This window comes from Diabrotica virgifera, chromosome 10, assembly GCF_917563875.1.
Source record: "Diabrotica virgifera virgifera chromosome 10, PGI_DIABVI_V3a".
Classification (NCBI taxonomy): domain Eukaryota; kingdom Metazoa; phylum Arthropoda; class Insecta; order Coleoptera; family Chrysomelidae; genus Diabrotica; species Diabrotica virgifera.
In genome coordinates, this window is record NC_065452.1 from 141,655,957 (window position 1) to 141,669,155 (window position 13,199).

Genomic DNA, 13,199 nt, shown 5'->3' on the forward strand with positions numbered 1-13,199 from the left:
TTGTTATGCACCCTAGTTACTACCTAACAACCAAAGTATCTATCTTGATAAAATGAATGAAACTAGTCAATATGACGAAAATGTTTAATTTTATAATTTATAATGGTATCAATCGTGCAAAAAACGTTATAAGCATGTCGAACGTTAAGGGTAACCGATCTCAGACAATAATTGGAGTCGTCGCCCCGCTCCTCCTCCAAACAATTGTCTTCGATCGGTATAAAACCCTTACCGTTCTCCATACTTAATATACTATTTTGATATAACTATAACCTGTTACTAGGCTAGTACTAAAATTGGTAAGTATTATTGGGGATTGGGTCGAGGGGCGTCACAAAAAATAGCAAAGTCCCAAGGGCGTCACAGTACGAATAAGTTTGGGAAGCCCTGGACTCGAGCATTTTCTTCCTAACGAATCCAACGAACCGAACGAGCCGAGCACGCACAAACAAGTATATAACTACTCAGGTTATTCGAAGTCGAAGTGTTCGTGCTATTCGCCGCGTAGCGTACCCATGTTCTGCTCATTTTATTTCAGAGTTCGTCCATAGAAGCAGAGAATCTGGTTATAGCTGCTGGAGCTTTTTTTTCTTATTCAATAAGGAATGAACACATTGCTGCGATTAATTTGTGCGTCGACGACAACATCGCAAAGCGAAATAGAATTATTGATAAAAATGATATGGTAATGATGGTAAAAAATAGAAAGTCACCAGGACCAGACGGAATAACCAACTAGAGCTGATAAAACTTATACACAAACTAATATTGCACTGCAAGATACCAAACGCATGGAGAAACAGCATAATGTTCAAGAAAGGAGACAAAGAAGACCCCAACAAATTATAGAGGTATAAATCTACTGAACACCGCACTTGATCTAACCACAAAAGTCCTAACCAACAAAATCAATAAACAAACAACTTTATCAGATGAACCACAAGGATTCAGATCCCGAAGATCCTGCGTAGACGCCGTATTTGTACTAAGACAAATCACAGAAAAGGCCATCGAGTACAATAAACCAGCATATCTATGTTTTATAGACCTGACAAAGGCTTTCGATCGCATCCAAGTCGAATACGTCTTACACTTACTCTATAGAAGAAATATACCAATCAATGTTATACAAACCATCGCAAACATCTACTTCCATATCTTATAGAATACAGGCAAAGATAAATGGAAAACTAATACAGTTTATACCAGTTCAAACCGGAGTCAGACAAGGTGACTCGTTAAGCCCACTGCCCTTTAATATAATAATGGACGAAATAATAGAAGCAGTACGTAAAGGTCGTAATACCAGCAGAAAAAACCAAAGGTATGACATTAATGACAAAGAAATATAAATATAATGTTTATTGACTTCGAAAAGGCCTTCGATAGTTTAAGCACAGAGCAAATGTGGAAGATTTTGAAACTAGGTAGGTATATGGACTACCGATGAAATCCATCAACCTATAACTAAATTTCAATAAGACATGCAGTGGATGTAAGCAACGATTTTAGTTGTTAAAGTGTTCAAAATTTATCTACTCGTTTGATACAGTACCAGTGGCGACGCGTGACTTTCTCTAAAGTGTTACCAAAACCAGATGCAAAAAATCTTATTAAAAGAATGAAGATATGGCTAAATGTATATCTGTACCTCAGAGCTAAACTGTATTAACTCACAAAATTGAAATTTTACAGGAGAGCAGTTTAAAAGAAATATAAACACTAAATTTTAAATACAATTTTTATTTCTTTTTCTTCAAATATGTGATAAACACTATTTGATAAGTATAAATGATACCATATATGCAATATTTGTTATTTTTATACCTCTTTAATTTTTTGAAAAAACGTGGAGTCTGGCATGAAAACAATTACCATGTTCGGGAGTTAATATAATAGTAAGTTGACACACGTTTATAAATAATCTGGAGATAATACGATACATGAAACACAATTTAGTCAAGAACACTTCTTTTTTAAATTAAATGAAATAAACAATATCTATAAAACAAAATGAGTAAACAAAACTAACGAAAAACGAAACTCAAAGGATCATGAGTGTTGTTCACTTACAATTATTTTGGAAAAATTTTATAAATCGTCATCTACTTTATCGTAGTGGGATAAGTTTTTATAAAAAATATGAAATTCCTTTGGCTTATCGTGATTCACAGGCAGAGCCGCAGAAAACTCAACACGCCTAGGATTTCTGGTAAGATCAACAGATTGGAATGTTTCCGAACTAAAATTAGTTTTGAAAAAAGTAATCCCAAATTATCGCTACATACATACTTCCAATTGGACAACATCGAAAGTCTGTATTCTGCTGAGTTTGTTTCTTATAATAAAAGGTGAACAGTTAAAACAGTTGTTGTTTTAAAGAGTCTTAAAATCCTTGAAGTCATTTAGTTTTACTTTCATTTATTTTTCACAGAATACTGAATACCAGTAGCACGCCGCGGTTTTACATCGTTCCATGGAGTTAATACTTTTATTTTACTGGGTATTAAGTGTAAACGACTGTTTAGCTCGGAGCTACGGAGGGACTTAATACACTTTAACGTTGCCTATCTTCGGAACCACATTAAATAGGATTTTATATCGTATCGCATATGAAAGATGTGAAGTGTGTTATGTAGAAAGTGAAATAATACAATTTTTCAAAAAAATGGTGTTAATACAGTTTAGCTCTGAGGTACAGATATATAGCTTCAATAATATCATTTTGTATATCACTTGAAACTCTCGAAAAAACAGTTGATGTTTCTAGATGTTGGCAAAATTTTTGATCTTTTTTGGCAATTAATGTTAACAATTCCCTGTAATTGCCTCGAATGTCAGAGCCGTCGCCCTCAAAATGACCACGAAACGCTAATTCTTGTTTGGCTAAAAAACATACGGTATCTATTATAAGTGAGCTAAGGATATACCTATCTATTTTTTTAACAAACTCATTATGTTTAGCAATATTTGCTTTAAAAGCTTGGTTAAGAGAAATTTCGATTCTTGTTTTGCCAAACTTAAGCAAATTGGGTATACATCTTACATGTAGGTAACGGAGAAATTTCATGTCTCTTTTTTAAAACTCTAAAACTATTTAAATCGTGAACCTGGTCCACCCATTTTTCTGTAGAAACCAGAAGACATGGCAAACAATACAGTATATTTTTCTTGCAACCACATAACCAAGGATTTTCACTGTACTAACTAAATTTAAAATATAGAACTACTTTTATTGATTCCTTTTTTACATTGTTTAAAATAGGTTTTTCATTTTCAATAATCTCATTTTTTTTTCAATCAGAATTATTTTTGAAGTAGTTGATCGATTACGCAGCGACACTCATCCATCATCCATGGTGAACTGCACGCACTCTTTTTATAGGTACTGCAACCAAATTTAAATCTGGTAACAGGCCTACTGATATGCATAGCGCGCTTACGCCCGTCGCTCCTTCAAAATTTTCAGACACTAGCCGGTCCCGAGCCGCCCGAGCGACAGCGAGATAACCATTCATTGTAACCACAAATGAGTCTGGTAACAGAGTATAATAAAGTGCAACTGAGTCACATAAACTCGCCAATATTTTCGTGTGTCCAGGGCCGCCCAGAGCCAGGCCGGGCCCCGGGGATGAGACCCGGCCGCCCCCCCCAAACCCAGTTGAACGAAAATTCCCAAAAATCTGATAACTCATAAACTGGGATATGTAATAGTGAACACTCATGCTATTGACACAGGAAGGAAGAAAAGTAAAACAGTTTTAACAATTAAACTTTGTTTTTAATTATTTACAATAGAACTGTTAGTTACAACATAACTTTTCTTGCTTTCATATCCGCAAAGTTTTGGATCACGTGGTCGAAATCAAGAGTTTTTGCAAGTTTCGACTCTATGCTTAACAGTCCCAAATCAGATAATCGTTGTTGACCCATAGTAGATCTTAAATAATTCTTAATTCGGCTCAAAACACTAAATGATCTCTCGGCTTGAGCAACGGATACTGGTAGGCAACAGAATATGCGAAGAGCAATGCACACATTGGGGAAAAGATTTGTCACATTAAGGGACACGAGCTTGTTCAAAAGTTTTGCTGGTTTCAGCGACGTATCTGAGATGTTTGATTTACTAACAGTTTTCAAGTAAATCATTTCATCAACTAGATCCCTGCTTACATCTGAATTGTACTCTTCGGCGAATCTTACCCCCTGTGACGAAGGGGGTATATGGGAATGGTAGTGAGTCAGGACGTAAACTCGTAAACAAACAGACGTCGCGCCAAGGTCAGCGCTTCTGCGAATCGTGTGGCAGTGGCCGATAGAGCGAGCTTCCGATCAGGGGCTCCCACGCGCAATGTATTCCCGATATATTTTTATTAATTGTAACTTATGCAAAGAAATAATTTCTTGCATATTGCCTTTTCCAAATGCATAATATTCCTTATAATAATTTCATAATTAAAACCGCAAGCAAATTCAATCTGTTGTAAAGTATTTTAATAAAAGCAATTTTTTTAAATTTGCTAACGGCCGGGCCCGGGCCCCGGGGATTTTGCCCCCCCTGCCCCCCCCCCCCCTCTGGTCGGGCCTGCGTGTGTCTACGAGTAGTTGGCTATTTACTGAATTAGGTACTATTAACACATAATATAATAATATATTTCTATTGGTAAAAATATAGATAAATGCAATTATTCATCGTCATAAAATATTTATTTGCAAGATTTTTAACTGTTACTATTGGTAAACAGCGGTTACATGGACGCTTCGCCAGTGTACAACAGTACTCATAACTACAACCAAAAAACCAGACTGTATCGTCGCCCCCGTTAGATAAATTATTCCGATTCGATTTTTTGCACAAATTTACTCAAAAAGAGGTCCTTATAATAAATCCACAGGGTGTTGGGAGATGCCGCGGTCGGAAAATTGTTTAAACATTTATTATAAACAAATTAAAAAAATCAATATTTTCAGTTCGCACAATTTTTTTTAGATTCTTTAAGTCATTCTGAGCAAAAAAGGTCTCTTGTGATTTTTCTCTAAAATTGATAGTTGTCGAGTTATATGCGATTTAAAATTTGAAAAACGCGAAAATGGCCGTTTTCAAGACTTGATAACTCGGATAAAAATTATTATTATGAAAGTCAGAAGTCAGAAAGTGACTAAATCAAAATTTAAAGCCCCCCTACAAGATCCTGAAGAAATTTTTGTCATTATTTTATTACTAAGCTGTTATTTTTAATTATCATCAATGAGCGCTAAGAGCTACGAGCGTTTGAGGCGGCCGTCAATGTGAGTAAAAGGTCGCGGCAGATTATCATGCTCGAATCATTTCCAGCACTAGCGTGGTCTCCGAAAATCCTGATTTTACCAAGAGGTGTCTGATACGATATGTTCCGGACAGTGTGAATTGTTCATATTTAAAACCATTAAAATCAATATTTTTCGGAAACTAAACGCTACGTGCTGGAAACGATTCGTGCATGATAATCTGCCGCGACCTTCAGATGCACCATTGGACTGCCGGAATGGTGCATCTCTTTCGCACTCACCATTGACGGCCGCCTAATACGCACTTAGCGCCTACTGTTAATTATTAAAAATAACAGCTATAGTAATAAAATAACGACAAAAATTTCTTCAGGATCTTGTAGGGGGACTTTAAACTTTGATTTAGTCACTTTCTGACTTTCATAATGATAATTTTTAACCGAGTTATTAAGTCTTAAAAATGGCCATTTTCGCGTTTTTCAAATTTTAAATCGCATACAGAGTGAGTCATGAGGAACTGTACATACTCCTACCTCGTATAGAGGCTCCTATGGGGAATAAGAAATGACCATTAAAAAGTGTCTGCTCCCATTGTTTAATAATATACAGGGCGAGTTTCGCATTTTTACAGAAATTTGTATTTGTCATAATTTTTGAACGGTCAGATCGATGTGTCTCTTATTTTGGCCAATCGTTACACTATTACCACCTAATCAACTAATTTATTCAAACTAGAAAAAATCAGGTCCGGCTTTAAAAAAATTAGTTCGTTTGGGTCTTAGAAAAAATTTCAGCCTGTATACGCTTTTTGAAAACTCTAATATGAATTTTACAAATTAGACAAATAGGCAATTAAAATGGCATAATTATTTTTTTCCGCACACGATTACTTAATTTTTTATAAAAAAAATCAAATTTCACTATGAATTAAAAGTTTGGTAAAGTGAACCATGTATTTAAAAAAAATAACTTTTATTACAAAAATTAATTTTTTTTGCATAAATAAGTAATTTATGTTATCATCCAATCAACGGATTTATTCAAACTAGAGAAAAATCAGGTCCGGATTTAAAAAATTAGTTCGTTTTGGTCTTAGAAAAAATTTCACCCTGTATACGCTTTTTGAAAACTCTAATATGAATTTTACAAATAAGGCAAATAGGCAATTAAAATGGCATATTTATTTTTTCCCCACACGATTACTTAATTTTTTATTAAAAAATCAAATTTGTCAAAATCGGAATTTTAACCTAAAAATGAAAAAAAAAAATGAACTCACGGTTTAACTCGCTACAACTCTGTTCCATTTTAATATTTTTTTTTCTGAAATTTTTACAGCACATACCTCTTACCATTGTGAAGACTATGAAAATTGTTGTAGACTTTCAGTCTTCTTCTTGTAAAAGTTGCAAACTTGTAAATCGCAAAAATTAGGTGGAAAAATTTAAAATCTATCAATTTGATCACGTCTATGTTAAACTATAGAGTCCAAAAGAAGTGTTATGGGAAGTTTTAGATGTAGACGTGTTATAGAAAAAAAAATGGTAAAACTTTTAATTTTAAGAAAAACGTTGTTTTTGTAAATTAATTTTTGTAAAAAAGTTATTTTTTTAAAATCTATGCAAAAACTTTGCCAAACTTTTTATGCATAGTCAAATTTGATTTTTTAATAAAAAAATAAGTAATCGTGTGGGGAAAAATAAATATGCCATTTTAATTGCCTATTTGTCTTATTTGTAAAATTCATATTAGAGTTTTCAAAAAACGTATACAAGGTGAAATTTTTCCTAAGACCCAAACAAACTAATTTTTTAAATCCGGGCCTGATTTATTTCTTGTTTGAATAAATCAGTTGATTGGGTGATAATATAAATTAAATATTTGTTCAAAAAAAATTCATTTTTGCAATAAAAGTTATTTTTATTTTAATCTATGGTTCACTTTACCAAACTTTTAATTATTCATATTCAAATTTGATTTTTTTTTTATAAAAAATTAAGTAATCGTGTAGGGAAAAAATAAATATGCCATTTGAATTGCCTATTTGTCTAATTTGTAAAAATCATATTAGAGTTTTCAAAAAGCGTATACAGGGTGAAATTCTTTCTAAGACCAAAACAAACTTATTTTTTAAATCCGGGCCTGATTTTTTTCTTGTTTGAATAAATCAGTTGATTGGTGGTAACATAAATTAAATATTTGTTCAAAAAAATTTAATTTTGGTAATAAAAGTTAATTTTGTTAAATCTATGGTTCACTTTACCAAACTTTTAATTCATAATCAAATTTGTTTTTTTTATAAAAAATTAAGCAATCGTGTGCGGAAAAAATAAATATGTTATTTTAATTGCCTATTTGTCTAATTTGTAAAATTCATATTAGAGTTTTCAAAAAGCTTATACAGGGTGAAATTTTTTCTAAGACCAAAACGAACTAATTTTTTTAAAGCCGGACCTGATTTTTTTCTAGTTTGAATAAATCAGTTGATTAGGTGGCAATAGTGTAACGATTGACCAAAATAAGAGACACATCGATCTGACCGTTCAAAAATTATGACGAATAAAAATTTCTGTCAAAATGCGAAACTCGCCCTGTATATTATTAAACAATGGGAGCAGACACTTCTTAATGGTCATTTGTTATTCCCCATAGGGGCCTCTATACGAGGTAGGAGTATGTACAGTTCCTCATGACTCACCCTGTATACCTCGACAACTCTCAATTTTAGAGAAAAATCACAAGAGACCTTTTTTGCTCAGAATGACCCAAAGAATCTAAAAAAAATTGTCCGAAGTGAAAATGTTAATTTTTTGAATCTGTTTAAAAACAATTGTTTTAACAATTTTTGCGACCGCGGTACCTCCCGGCACCCTGTGGATTTGTTATAAGGACCTCTTTTTGAGTAAGTTTGTGCAAAAAAAAACGAATCGGAATAATTTACCCAACGGGGCAACGATACAGCTGGTCTAAAAGGAGTCCTGGCCTGGAGCTACCTTAGCCATGATTTAGGCAACCTTTTTCTCATATCTATTACATAATAACTTCAACTACCTCTTTTTGTTATTTTATTTCTGTACAAAACAATCGCCGGTTTTAATTGGGTATCTGGTATCTTGATTCAACGAAGAAACTAAAAGGATAAAAAAGACAAAAGACAAGACTTTCTAGCTTTTTTTATATAACGTGACAACTACAGAACACGTTTAAAAAGGTGACAACCTTGTTTGGAACTTGGAATCGACAGATGACAGTAGTAAATACAAAGTGACACGTGTGGGTGGGGATGACACAATATTACGATTACGATCCTCGGCGCTGTTGTGGTTTTGGTGTTTATTTTCATGTTTGTGTTTATTACCATTAAATTTTTTAGTAAAGAAATATTTATAGGGTCTATCGAAGCACCTCTATTGAAACTTCAAGTTCCAAATTACCTGTATATAAGTCATATAACTCCCGACTTTTTGAGCAACAAACCTAAGTGGTGCTACCAATAGTCGAGAGAATGGTTCGCAAACGATGTAAGTACCAAAAATTTGTCGGAATTTGAATGAAACTGGATTGATATTCATTTATGTTTAGGTAACAAACGGAAGAAAAATTCATGAATAAATTGAGTGATGGATTTGGCTCTAAATAAGGAAAATGTGACAACCTTACTCATTGATACTGATTCCAAAACCCTTGCTGCTGGTGTCATTCCTGAAAACCCAGATGATGGACCTGAATGTGGTAAAATAGATATAAGTAAGTACACATTATGGAATTTCCACAATTTTATACAATTTTCTGTTCCAATAACTGTTCCAAAATAAGTAAAGCCTTATAAAAAATTAACCATCTTTAAAGAGCAGATTTATCAAATTGTACTAATCCTTCACTCAAAATTTTCAATAAACCTATTATATAATCGTAAAAAAACCTAAATTCACTTTTAAATATTTATACTATTAAATGGAGTGCAATAGAATTAATGAACAAATAATTTAAAAATTTAAAAAATAAACCATATTAATTTTTACCCAAATTAAATTTTTTTCCTGATTTAACATATTTTTCTAGTGAAAGAGCACATTATAGAACAATTTCACTACAAATATTATCTAAATATTTACATGTAATCATAGCCTATTTTGTTTTCAACCAAAAAGGCCCAATGTGACCATGAATCAGAAAAAGACTGAAACTTAGGTACTTTGACAATCCATAGCTTAACACAACATGTTCTGTTTGCCATTTACTACATCAGAATCACCATTTCTTCTTTAGTTTTCAATTTTTTGTCATATATATCTTCTTCAGTGAGGTTTTTTCCATTGCTGTCTTTATAATATGTCCATTCCAGTGTAGGACATCCTCTTTCTATTTCGTTTCCATTTATAAGTTCTTATCAGTATTCTTGTTTCATCTATTCTTCACATTATGTCCATACCACAGAAATTTTCATTTTTCTATTTCATCATTTAGTGTCTCCTTCACATTCATTAGTAAGGATTTTTAGTTGGTATTTTAACTAGATACTCTTAGGCAAAAATAATAGAGATAAAAGGTATAAATAAGTATAAATATATAAATATATATTATCAAATTACAAAAGAAGATTTAAAAATGTTCACAATATTCATAAATTTGCATTCCTTGAATTGAACTAGGAATCTTAAATTATGTTTACTTTTTGAGACATAAATAAATCTGAAAAAAAAAACTGAAAAATCATTTTCACCACACATTGTCATGGTATTATCCAGTGCCCCAAACCTGGTTAACACGTTGGCTGCCATGAGACATAAAAGTTGTGTCTTGTGTTGTTTTCGATAATAGCAATGTGATACACCTTAATTGTCTCAGTATAATTCTGCATTATAGCCGTGTGAGCCACAGTTGTTGTCTCAGTCCTATATAAGCTATAAGGGACTGAAGGATTACAGCTGTAAATGTTTAAAGCAATTTTTGTAAGTTGGCCAGTGGGGCCAATTTTTTTTAATATTATGGCAGTCAACGTGTAACACTTATGAGAGGAGTTAAGAGGTCTCATTTGATTGCAAATTTCTTCTATGATGTTTCATATAATTACAGATTTGTTTACATGCCCGTAATGGTTTTTGGTAATTCAATGAGAATTTTAAAAATATTTACCTAGTAGGCAAACACATACAATTTTTGGTAAATTATTACTTTAGGGCAATAAACATAACCTACTGTAACTGTGTTGCCAGATTTTTAACCCTCGTAAGGCGGTGCGGGGTGCAGCCGCACCCCAAACCTCGTTTTTCTCACCTATCTTTTTTAATAAATTTTTTTGATTTTTGTCCATTTTTTTATTCACATTAAATTCAATTGTAAACGCATTCCACCCATTACAGCATTTAAAACTCTGCGTTTACGTGTTTTTTTTTTGGAAAAATGACTAAGGTGCAAATGATGAAAATTTCATCTTGAATTAGACGTTTCTGCTGTTTCACCTGGAACTAACAGTGCTATGGGACAATGTCGGTGTTATTTATGTCAGAGAAAAAAGACCGGAAGCCGCGGCATAACTGTATTGTATGTAAAAACTTTGTGTTGTTCACACTGTGAAAAATTTTATGTGTTTGTCTTGCAGCGATAATATTGTTTTTAAGAAGAAATGAGTACTTTGTAAAATCATGTTTCATAATATGAAAAACAAGTCCTAATTATCTTTCAAATCAACTTCCCAACATTCACATATAAAAAAATGGATATACCGAAGGGGTGCAAATGCACCCCGCACCGTTGTTTACGTAAGAATCCAAGCACCGCCTTACGAGGGTTAATATAGACCTTTACAAATTTATATTTTTAATATTTTTTATTAGGTATCAGAAAATTTTTGAATTTATATAAAAAAGCACTCATTAATTATTTTTTACATTAACTAAATGTTAAACTAAATAATATTGTTAATGAGTGTGGCTTATTCTCATAAGATATATATATATATATAAATATATATATATATATATATATATATATATATATATATATATATATATATATAAAAACATGAGATGTAGATCCTTGAAACACACTAAGTGATCAAAAGATCCAAGGTTAATGGTTTGACGACCACTCGTACGAAATCAAAATTTATTGAATTTATATAAAAAAGCACTCATTAATTATTTTTTACATTAACTAAATGTTAAATTATATTTACGCACCTTCTATGTCTAGGTCTCGAATGTTGTTTTTTGATTGGAATGTGTCTAAAGATATTCAACCTCTCATCTTTATTGATAAGCCCAGGGAGGTTGAAGAGGGCGAAACACATTTCTAAGAACTGGTGTTTGGATCTTTGATTCTATTCGAAAAATTTTTCCCAACCCGAAATGGTGGATGTGTGAATTGTTCGTAAGGGGATTTTTCCACATTCTCTATTTCATCTGTTTGATTTATATATATATATATATATATATATATATATATATATATATATATATATATATATATTTAGGCTATACACTCTGTGCGGAGTTGGAGCCACTCTTATTGAGCTCATTGACTCATTTATTGTGGTGAGTCACTCCACATTCTTTCTTCTCTCAAGTTAACTAGTCTAATCTAGGGTTCCTCTTAGCGTCCTCTGTTATTTTCCTCCCTATGTCCCGGTCCTGTATTTTCTGTCTCCATCTCTGCACTTCCAATCTTTTTATGTCCTCCAATATCTGGTCTTCCCACCTGTTTTTTGGTCTTCCTTTCGCCCTTGTTATATTTGGGTTCCACATTGTAACTTTTCTTACATCTTTTTCTTCTCCCATTCTTCTTAAGTGTCCATACCACCGTAGTCGCTGGGTTTTTATAGCTTTCACTATGTCCTCGCCTCCTAGTATGTTTCTTATTTCTAAATTCAAGAGCCTTTCATAATCTCCGTGCACTGTTTTCTTTGGTCCATAAATTCTTCTTACCATTGTTCTTTCAAATATTTTTAGCATTTCTTCTTCCCTCTTTGTTAGGCTCATGGTTTCTGCCCCATATATCACCACTGTTCGAATTGCTGTTCTATATACTCGGATTTTCGTAACCCTGCTAATTTTTTTGTTTTTTAAAATACTTTTGTATTTATAATATGCTCTATGACCCGCTTGTATTCTGTTGGTAATTTCTATATTTCTTTCATTTTTGTTGTTAATTGTGACTCCCAGGTATTGAAAATTACTGACTATTTCAAAATTATAATTTCCGATTTTTATATTTCTTTCCTCTGTATCTTTGATTTTCCTCTCTATTTTCATGTATTTAGTTTTCTCTTCATTTATTGTTAAGCCTCTTTTCACCGCTTCCTTTTCAATTTGTCTGGTTATGTCATCTAAGGCTCTTTTGTCTCTTGCCAGCACCGCTAGGTCATCAGATGCTACTATCTGGACTGAATTGTTGGTGATCGTCCCATTGAGTTTGCACGTCTTAATTATGGCGTCTAATGTTATGTTAAAGAGCGTAGTTGACAGCCCATCTCCTTGTCTTACTCCTGCATTGTATTCGAATTCTTCTGTTGTTTCTTCCTGCGTTAATACAGATGCCCTTGATTCTTTCATCGTCATTTCCACGAGTCTTATTATCTTTCCAGGTACTTCTATATTCCTCATATCGTTTACTACTTCTGGCCTCTTAATACTGTCAAATGCTTGCTTGAAGTCAATAAAGAGGATATGCATATTCTCATAAGATAATAACAAAAATAGTTTATCTTAATTTTTTAACAATTTAATTAAACATTTAAAAACCATTAGAATTTATTCTCTTTTGCGTTTTTTGTCCATTATTTATACTGATATTTTACTATTTACTTTTTAAACCTGTTTACTATTTTGGTGTTTCTAAACTATTAATTTCTATATAATTTTATAGCTTTTTATTTTGTATGCATCTTTTTTAAATGCAAATTTATGCATTTAAATATTTATGATAATGGG

General features: G+C 32.5%; 1 protein-coding gene across 2 annotated transcripts in view; it reads left to right on the forward strand.

Annotated features, from left to right (window-relative positions):
- Positions 1-8,346: 8,346 nt before the first annotated feature.
- LOC126893237 (protein phosphatase 1 regulatory subunit 37-like) overlaps positions 8,347-13,199 on the forward strand; it is a 115,064-nt gene continuing 110,211 nt past the window's right edge. The window contains exons 1-2 of one of the 2 annotated variants that reach the window (XM_050663219.1): positions 8,347-8,789; positions 8,851-9,015. In XM_050663219.1, the coding sequence (XP_050519176.1) occupies positions 8,889-9,015 (127 nt within the window). In that variant the 5' untranslated portion in view covers positions 8,347-8,789; positions 8,851-8,888. The remainder of the gene's footprint in view (positions 8,790-8,850; positions 9,016-13,199) is intronic. The other variant, XM_050663220.1, reaches the window with a different exon arrangement.